Below are 10,000 nucleotides of genomic sequence, written 5' to 3'. Positions count from 1 at the left end.
TTAGGTAGCCGCCGGGTAGACACTGTCTGCCACTTTGTTATTTTAGTTTGTTGTTTTCTGGTGGTAATCCCTACGTGTGTGCGTTATCAGGAGGTTTGTAGTAGGCTGCACTACTGGCTTGCTGCATCCTCCTGAGCTAAACGGATAAAGTATACCAGGTAGGGAACCCACTGAAGACTAGCAAGGGTAAGATAGAGTTTTTTTATTTTCATAGGTAGGTAGGGGTTGCGGTGTAGTAGCGAAATCACCCAGTTAAGTCTCACGTTTTGCGGCCTTGTAGATTTTTTGAGCATCCTGTTCGTGTGTGGGCGTGACTTCTATTCCACTCGGGAGTGTTTTAGTGGTTATTTTGGGGGCACTTTTTGTGATCACTGCGTGGATATTGTAGTAGCAGCCATTTCGAGTGTGTTTGTGGGTAGTCGTAGGGTGATCATGACTTCTGCAGCGCAGGAGTTTGCAGAAGATCCCTCGGAGGGGGCGTTTCACCTCCTCACGAAGGATCAACTCATAGAGGTAGCGGCGATCTTTAAGATCGAGTTGACTAGCGCTGAGAAGCGATTAAAACACACTGTTAAGTCCGTCATACTGCCCTTTTTGGTGGAGGAGCGGGTCCTGCCATCGGTAGATATGAGGGAGACTATTCAACTGAAGGAACTGGCTATTAAGGAGAAAGAACTTGATAATCAGAGGGAGGAATTACGGTTAAAAATGGCTTTGAATGAGTTGGAGTTGAAACGTCTAGAGATAAGGGCTAAGGAAGAGAACCTAGATATGGCACCCACTGGGTCTTTCGATGCCAGTAGGCATATAAGACTGGTTCCCCCTTTTGTAGAGAAAGATGTGGAAAAATATTTTCCACATTTTGAGAAGGTCGCCTTGACCCTTAGGTGGCCCAGGGAGGTTTGGCCCCTGTTGATTCAGTCCGTTCTCACTGGCCGGGCTCAGGAGGTATATTCAGCCCTCTCCATGGAGCAGAGCTCAAACTATGACGTAGTCAAAGCGGCTATTTTGCGCAGCTACCAGCTCGTACCAGAGGCCTACAGGCAGCGCTTTAGGCAGAGTAGCAAAACTGACCGGCAATCGTACATCGAATTTGCCAGGGAGAAGGAGACATTATTCGACCGTTGGTGTGCTGCCAAGGAAGTGGATAGCCGGGCCAAGCTGCGGGAGTTGATCTTGCTGGAGGAGTTCAAAAACTGCCTCCCTGGGGCGGTTTCCACCTACCTCAGCGAGCGTCAGGTCGACACACTGCATGAAGCTGCTGTCTTGGCGGACGAGTTTGCGTTAACGCATCACGTCTACTCCAGAGACCAGCCCAGGCCTGATCGTCCCCAATTCCGCAGAGAGATTCCGCAGAGATTGCGTTCTTCTGTTAGCCCGGAGCCAGCCTGTTTCTACTGTAAGAAGCGCGGACACTTGGTGGCGGAGTGTCCGGTACTAGAGAGGAAACAGGCTGCGAATATGGTCACCGTGATTAAGGCTACTCCCCGTACAATGACTGAATCCACCAGTGACTCAGAATCTGGCTATGAGCCTTTTCTCAGTGACGGTTTTGTGTCGCTGCCTGGTGGGCAACACCGTACACCGCCGGTGCGCATTCTCCGTGATACGGGAGCCTCCCTCTCGTTCATCTTGCAAGGGGTTCTACCTCTCTCTGGTGAGTCAGAGATTGGCACCAGCGTTCTAGTGCGCGGTTTCGAGATGGGCTCGACCATTGTGCCACTCCACCAGATAGAGCTGAAATCTAACGTGCTTACCGGCAGTGTAGCTGTCGGTGTTCGGAGATCTCTGCCAGTTCCGGGAGTCACGTTCATTTTAGGTAACGATATCGGTGGTGGTAACGTTTGGAGTAGGGGCAATTCGGAGGTGTTTCCACAGGTTGCTGAACCTATGGAGCCTATGATCCACGAATGTGCGCAGAAATATCCCGATGTGTTCCCCGCCTGTGCGGTGACTCGGGCTATGGCGAGGGGAAACTCCTCGAAGCGTAGGGCTGCTGACTCTGATTCGGTTGGTGAGTTGTCTGATTCTTTCTTTGTCACTCTTGACGAGCCGGTAGTTCCGAAGTCATTCCCTAGTGTTCCTCCTACTAGGTCTGACAGGGAAGCAAGTAAAGCTGGCAAAGAATCTGGCCGATTCACTCGGGAAAACCTAGTTGCTGCTCAGAAGGCTGACATGTCACTCACCTGTCTCTTCCAAGCTGCCTCTTGCGATGTCGATCTTAATCAGGAGCCGCAGTGCTTCTTCGTGAGAGATGGCATTTTAATGAGAAAATGGAGACCTAATAGTGTTCCTGACCAGGGGAATTCGGTCCATCAGATTGTGGTACCATCTGTGTATAGGGAAGAGATTCTAAGAGTAGCTCACGATGGCCTGGCTGGTCATTTGGGTATTGCGAAGACACTTAACCGTATTAATCAGCATTTCTTTTGGCCGGGGGCTAAGCGGGACGTTGTCTGCTTCTGTAAGAGCTGTTGTGTTTGTCAGCTCGCTGGCAAGCCTAATCAGACAATTCCACCTGCTCCCCTGTACCCTATCCCAGTGATGGGCCAGCCATTTGACCATGTAATTATTGATATCGTGGGCCCACTTGTGCGCTCCACGAGTGGATATAGGTATTTGTTAACTATAATGTGTGCTGCTACTCGTTTCCCAGAGGCTATCCCGCTGCGGAAGATCACCACCAAGGTGGTGTTGAGAGAACTCCTCGGATTCTTTTCTATGTTCGGCCTGCCAAAGATTGTCCAGACTGACCGTGGCTCGAACTTTATGTCCCGCGTGTTCGCTCGCGCGCTGAAACAGCTGCGCATACAGCATAATGTTTCCAGTGCCTATCATCCTGAGAGCCAGGGGGCACTGGAACGTTATCACCAAACGCTAAAGGGCATGTTGCGCACGTATTGCTTGGAGTCTGGTCGAGACTGGGCCGACGCCGTTCCCTGGTTACTGTTCGCAAGCAGGGAGGTAACCCAGGAATCCCTTGGTTTCAGTCCTGCTGATCTTGTGTTTGGGCACACCCCCCGTGGGCCTTTGGCCGTGTTGAAAGATCAGTTTTTGAGTGAGTCTCCTGTCAAGGACGTCTGCAGCCATGTTACGAATTTTAGGTCTCGTTTGCACCGAGCCCTTGAGTTGGCTCGAGAGAATCTTGGGCGAGCTCAAGGTAAGATGAAAAACTGGTATGACCGTAAAGCGGTCAGTCGCCACTTTGAAGTGGGGAAGAAAGTCCTTATGCTTCTTCCGATTCCGGGTTCTGCGTTGCAAGCCCGGTTCAGTGGTCCGTATGTGGTCGAGGACAAGGTCTCTGACCGTGATTACGTAATTGCTACTCCCGATCGGCGCCAGCAGAGGCGTCTATGTCATGTGAACATGCTGAAGCCTTATTTCGAGCGTGTTCCAATCCCTGCTTGTAGTCCAGTGTCCGATACGTTGCCATCCACGGATGGTACGGTGATGCTTTCTGTTCTGGTGGAGGAGAGTGAAAACGCTGAGAGTTGCCCGTCCCGTGCTGTGGTTGAGGGGCGTCTTAACAATACTGAAACACTCTCTGTTTTGCCTGAACGTCTCCCGCACCTCTCAGACTCCCAGAGGGCTGACGTTTTAGACATTATTCACCAGTTTCCTGAGCTGTTTAGTGATGTACCGAAGCAAACTCACGTCATAGAACATGACATTGATGTAGGTACTGCCGCTCCAATTAAGCAGCACCCGTACCGGGTGAATCCGGTAAAACGAGCGGTCTTGAGAAAGGAAGTCGAGTACATGCTCTTGAATGATATCGCTGAGCCCAGCATGAGCCCTTGGAGCTCACCCTGTCTCCTTGTTGCGAAGGCAGATGGTACTTTTCGTTTCTGTACCGACTACCGGCGTGTTAATGCTGTCACTAAACCCGACTGTTATCCGCTGCCCAGGATGGATGACTGTATTGATCGTGTGGGGTCTGCCGTGTTTGTGAGTAAATTTGACTTGCTAAAAGGCTATTGGCAGATACCACTGACGAGTCGTGCGAAGGAGATCTCGGCGTTTGTTACGCCCGATGATTTCCTCTGTTACCGCGTTATGGCGTTCGGAATGCGGAACGCACCCGCAACTTTTCAGCGGTTAATTAACACCGTGTTGACAGGTATGCCAGGCTGTGAAGCCTATTTGGATGACGTGGTCCTTTTTAGTGCTACTTGGTCTGAACATATTGACCAAGTTCGTGAGTTGTTCTGTCGACTCTCTGCTGCCAGGCTTACCATCAATCTGGCAAAGTGCGATTTTGGGAAGGCCACCGTCACATACCTGGGTCGAGTTGTGGGAGGGGGTCAGGTGCGTCCACTGGATGCGAAAGTTTCCGCCATCTGCAATTTTCCTGCCCCGGCTGATCGCCGAGAGCTCCGCAGATTTCTCGGTATGGTGGGATATTACCGCAGTTTTTGCAAAAACTTCTCCGCGGTAGTGGCCCCATTGTCGGACCTGCTTAGTCCTAAAGTGCTGTACCAGTGGTCTGAACAGTGTCGGAAAGCCTTTGAGAACGTCAAGGCACTGTTAGTTTCTGCCCCTGTGTTGGCTGCGCCTGATTTTTCGAAGCTTTTCTTTCTCGCAGTTGACGCAAGTGATCAGGGTGCTGGCGCTGTCCTTCTACAGTCAGGTGCTGAAGAGGTTCAGCACCCTGTCTGCTACTTCTCCAGGAAGTTTAACGACCAGCAACGGCGGTACTCCACCATCGAAAAGGAGACGTTAGCCCTTGTACTTGCGGTCCAGCACTTCGAGGTCTATTTGGGAGCTTTAGAGAAGGTCGTTGTGTACAGCGACCACGACCCTCTTAGGTTTCTTTTCCGCATGAGAAACGCTAACCAGCGGCTCATGCGGTGGAGTTTGATCTTGCAGCCCTTTAACATTGGGATCAAACATGTGCGGGGAACCGACAACGTCTTAGCAGACGCTCTGTCACGGGTACCGTAGTCTCTATTCTTCGTGTCTACGGTTTGAAAGAACCGTATGTCATGGTTTTGTTTTGTGTATGTTTGTGCGAATGATTGGATGTTTGATTTTGGTGTGCTTGGTCATTGCCTGTTGTCATTGTTACAGCATAGCTGTACAGATATATGTTTGGAAATAGTGCTGCACGCATCCGTGGTTGTGGATGTCGTGCCTGGCGATGGATAATAATATCCGAGTTATGGAGACTATAGTCACCATTTTGGGGTGGAGGTGTTACAGTCCTCTTTAACCTCCGGGTGGCGTAGTTCTGTTTACTTTGTGCCTGCTCTTTTCTTTTGATTAATAGGTTTCAGGTGCAACCTGGGTTCGGGGGCGGAGTCGTCCCTTTATAAAGCGTGTCCTGCCGTGGATGAGCAGCTGGCCTACTACCGAGTGATCTCACGTCCTGCTCCTAACGCCAAGACGGAGGTCTACTGTTGTGAACCTGTGGCACTAGTCTGTTGTTAAATAAATAAACCCCCCTAGACACGAGCCCTTTGACTCTTTCGTCTTCAATGTTGCAGTCAGCGAGGCTGGCCGTAACAGGGGTTCTGTAATGTTCTAAGATGGCATGAGGAACAGACACTTACTGGAAGGCGCTGCTGAGGGAGGGAGGGACTGCTCAGGGGGTCCCCAGCCCTTCATGTTGTAGGCTGACACCTGGACATAGTACAGCCTTCCCTGTCAGGAGGACACACACACACACACACACACACACACACACACACACACACACACACACACACACACACACACACACACACACATAGACACAGACAGACACCCACACACACAGATACACACACACACACACACACACACAATCGGTGTGTTTTTTAAATCTGTAGTGCTTCAAAGTTTGAATGCTATAATAAACGTTTTATACTAACCCTAAGCCTTTAACATTATTTTTTAATGCTGTCAACATTATGTATGATTTCATTAAAATACATACTTGTAGTCACAAGACACTTATGTCCTTGCCATTAGAATCAGGAGGGTCGCATTCCATGAGGGGCAAGACAGGTGTGATTCATGTTCAAACCTAGCTGGCCTGGGCTTTTAAACCTGCCTCTGCCTTTAAACCTGGCTGGGCCTTTAAACCCGGCTGGCTTGGACATTTAAACACGGCTGGGCCTTTAAACCTGCCTGGGCCTTTAAATCCGGCTGGGCCTTTAAACCTGGCTGGGCCTTTAAACCTGCCTGGGCCTTTAAACCTGCCTGAGCCTTTAAACCCGGCTGGCCTTTAAACCTGCCCGGGCCTTTAAACCTGCCTGGGCCTTTAAACCTGCCTGGGCCTTTAAACCTGCCTCTGCCTTTAAACCTGCCTGGGCCTTTAAACCTGTCTCAGCCTTTAAACCCGGCTGGGCCTTTAAACCCGGCTGTCCTTTAAACCCGGCTGGGCCTCTAAACCTGGCTGGCCTGGACCTTTAAACCTGCCTGGGCCTTTAAACCTGCTCTCCATTGATAGATGACTAGTTAGCATTACTGGACCATTAAATCAAATGTTTTGTGAACAGACTGACTTGTGCTAGTCTTACTGACCTACATACACCTCTACAGACTGACTTGTGTGTGTGTGTGTTTGGGTGGGGGGGGGGCTTACTGTGGTGAGGCCGCTGATGGTGCACTTAAGGGTGTGCAGGTTCTCCATCACCATGTCTCCCGCTAGCAGAGAGAAGTCCTTCAGACAGCTCCACTCCACTGCAACACACACACACACACACACACACACACACACACACACACACACACACACAAACACACACACACAAACACATGAACACACACACACACACACACGTACACACACACACAAACACACACACACACACACACACACACACACACACACACACATAAACACACACAAACACACACACACCACACATACACATAGACAAGAGAGAGATTAATTCACCCGATGCTCTTTCTGTCCTTAATGGAGAGATGTGTCACTTAATTTGCCCCAAAAGACAAAAGGTCCACTCTGTATAATACACCGTTTGACATTATGTCTTAATACAGTCACTCTGTATAATACACCCTTTAATATTATGTCTTAATGCAGTATAATACATCCTTAAACATGATGTCTTAATGCAGTATAATACACCCTTTAACAAGGTGTCTTAATGCTGTCAACATTAACAGGTATGATTTCATTAAATAAATAGTTGTAGTCACAAGACACTTATGTCCTTGCCATCAGAATCAGGAGAATCCCATTCCAAGAGAGGCAAGACACACAGACACAGACACAGACAGTGTGTGTGTGTGTGTGTGTGTGTGTGTGTGTGTTTGTGTGTGTGTGTGTGTGTGTTATGGACAGCATTGTGGGAGCCCAGTGCGCCGCTCGAGGGAGAGATTGAGTGGAGGAGGATGTGTCATCGACAGAGAGGAGTTCATTTAATCTATCATTTGACTCTCCTCTCCTCTCCTCTCCTCTCCTCTCCTCTCCTCTCCTCTCCTCTCTTCTCTCCTCTCCTCTCCTCTTTCCTCTCCTCTCCTCTCTCCTCCTCTCCTCTCCACTCCTCTCCACTCCTCTCTCCTCCTCTCCTCTCTCCTCCTCCCCTCTCCTCTCCTCTCCTCTCCTCACCTCTCCTCCCCTCTCCTCTCCTCTCCTCCCCTCCCCACTCCTCTCCTCTCCTCCCCACTCCTCTCCTCTCCTCCTCTCCTCTCCTCCTCTCCCCTCTCCTGTCCTCTCCTCTCCTCCTCTCCTCTCCTCTCCTCTCCCCTCCTCTCCTCCTCTCCTCCTCTCCTCCCCTCCTCTCCTCTCCTCTCTTGTCCTCTCCTCTGCTCTCCTCCCATCCCCTCCTCTCTTGTCCTCTCCTCTCCTCCTTGGCTTGTGTTATAAAACATGTCTGAACTGAGTTGCGCGGCACTGTCAAATTTACCTTTCCAATGACAACTGGAGTTCGTCTGCTATGTGAGGCGAGTGGCTGAGTGGATGGCCATGGCTGGGAAAGAGCTGCAGCATAGCGTCCTGCCAGGCGGCAGTTTACTGTGTTATAGAGTGGTGTGTGTGTGTGTGTGTGTGTATGTGTGTGTGTGTGTGTGTGAGCGTGACCGTGACCGACACACACACCTCTGTATTTGGTGACCACAGCAGAGTTGACACTGGTTGGCTCCTGGAATGTGACGGAGAGTGACGTGTTGCTCGACACACTTAGACGCACTGCAGAGGGGGCCTCTGGAGTGCCTGAGGGGTCACAGAAAGGTCACAGAGAAGTCAAAGGTCAACTCAACAGTCAAAATTTCACAGGATATCCATACACATGTTACATATGTGCCCACTGGTCCGTCAGCGAGGGCAGGAACTAAGATTAACAGAAATATTAAGTCCATGAAGTGAGAAGTATTAGAAGCCTTTTTGAAATCACCAGCATTTATATATTTAAACATGTTTTTGTTCCTAAAACTACCAGCATTTAGATATTTAAACATGTTTTTGTTCCTAAAACTACCAGCATTTCTATATTTAAACATGTTTTTGTTCCTAAAACTGCACATACTATGACAAACACTTGCAAGTTGAAGTGTGAAGAGATGCCATTCCAAAAGGCTACTCCGTCTCAGCCACTCCTAGTCACATAGCTAAGGGTGGGGTGGTGTGTGGTGTGGTGTGGGGTGTGGTGTGTGGTGGGGTGGTGTGGGGTGGTGTGGTGGTGTGGTGTGGTGGAGTGGTGTGTGGTGTGGTGTGGGGTGTGGTGTGGTGTGGTGTGGTGGTGTGTGGTGTGGGGTGGAGTGGTGTGGTGTGGTGGTGTGGTGGTGTGTGGTGCGGTGCGATGTGGTGCGGTGCGGGGTGGGGTGGTGTGGTGTGTGGTGTGGTGTGGTGTGGGGTGTGGTGTGGTGAGGGGTGTGGTGTGGTGTGGTGTGGGGTGGTGCGGTGCGGTGCGGTGCGGGGTGGTGTGGTGGTGTGGTGGGGTGTGGTGTGGTGTGTGGTGTGGTGTGGTGTGGGGTGTGGTGTGGTGAGGGGTGTGGTGTGGTGTGGGGTGGTGCTGTGTGGTGTGGTGGTGTGGGGTGTGGTGGTGTGGTGTGGTGTGGTGTGTGGTGTGGTGTGTGGTGTGGTGTGGTGTGGTGGTGTGGTGTGGTGGGGTGGGGTGGGGTGGGGTGGTGTGGTGTGGTGTGGTATGGTGTGGTGTGGTGGTGTGGTGTGTGGTGTGTGGTGTGTGGTGTGTGGTGTGGTGTGGTGTGGTGTGTCAATCTTAGAGTAGTGTCACATAGGTCTGATTGATTAGCAGGAACATGGCTTTTCTGTGTTTCTGTGTGTGTGTAACTTAGATTACTAGGTGCCACTTAGTCTGCATATATATAAGAGCATGTTTGGACCAGAGGTGATAAGAAGGGTGAAACTGACATATTTGCATGGCAGGAAGCATAGTAAGATGACCTCGGACGTCAGAGACCCACCACGTGGTTATCCCTGCTGACAAATAGTTTTGGCACCAGAGAACGTATAACTTCTTTCTATATAAACCTTGTGTGATGTGTTTAATATTGCTTCTCTCTCGTGTGCTGCAGTCTCGAGGTAGGTCCGGGCTCTCTCTCTCTCTCTCTCTCTCTCTCTCTGAGAGAGGGCCCGTGCTCCCTCTCTCTCTCTCTCTGTCTCTCTCTCTCTCTGACCTGAGTCTGGAGTCCTGAGGTAACTTGAGTGAATTTTCACCTAACACATGCCTCTCTCCCACACCCACACACACACACACACACACACACACACACACACACACACACACACACACACCCACACACACCCACACACACACCGATGGGTTTAATAGAGTGTGTGTTGTTCATGCCCTGCACAACCTCTCGGATCTCTCTGTTCTACCACAGAGCTCTTCAGCACCTAAATGTCACTGGCCTTTGATGTGAGCACTTCAATCGCCTGATTCCCAATCACTCCACAGACACGCACACACACAAACACACACACACACAGCCGGACAAGCAACTTTGTAATTTCAATCTATCACTTTGTTGATGGACTGGACTGGACTGGACTAGCCACTGGTGTGCATGTGTGTGTGTGTGTGGC

At 50.5% G+C, this 10,000-nt stretch overlaps 1 protein-coding gene across 1 annotated transcript in view; it reads right to left on the bottom strand.

The window, feature by feature from the left end:
- Positions 1-10,000, bottom strand: part of ankfn1 (ankyrin repeat and fibronectin type III domain containing 1) — a 146,672-nt gene that overhangs the window by 30,872 nt on the left and 105,800 nt on the right. Inside the window, exons 11-13 of the mRNA XM_031568792.2 lie at positions 8,051-8,164; positions 6,569-6,666; positions 5,553-5,643 (exon numbers count right to left, since the gene is read on the bottom strand). Coding sequence (XP_031424652.1) covers positions 5,553-5,643; positions 6,569-6,666; positions 8,051-8,164 — 303 coding nt within the window. The remainder of the gene's footprint in view (positions 1-5,552; positions 5,644-6,568; positions 6,667-8,050; positions 8,165-10,000) is intronic.

This window comes from Clupea harengus, chromosome 1, assembly GCF_900700415.2.
Source record: "Clupea harengus chromosome 1, Ch_v2.0.2, whole genome shotgun sequence".
In the NCBI taxonomy this organism is placed as follows: Eukaryota; Metazoa; Chordata; class Actinopteri; order Clupeiformes; family Clupeidae; genus Clupea; species Clupea harengus.
Note: the sequence above shows the minus strand (reverse complement) of the source record. Positions and strands in the feature narration are given on the sequence as shown.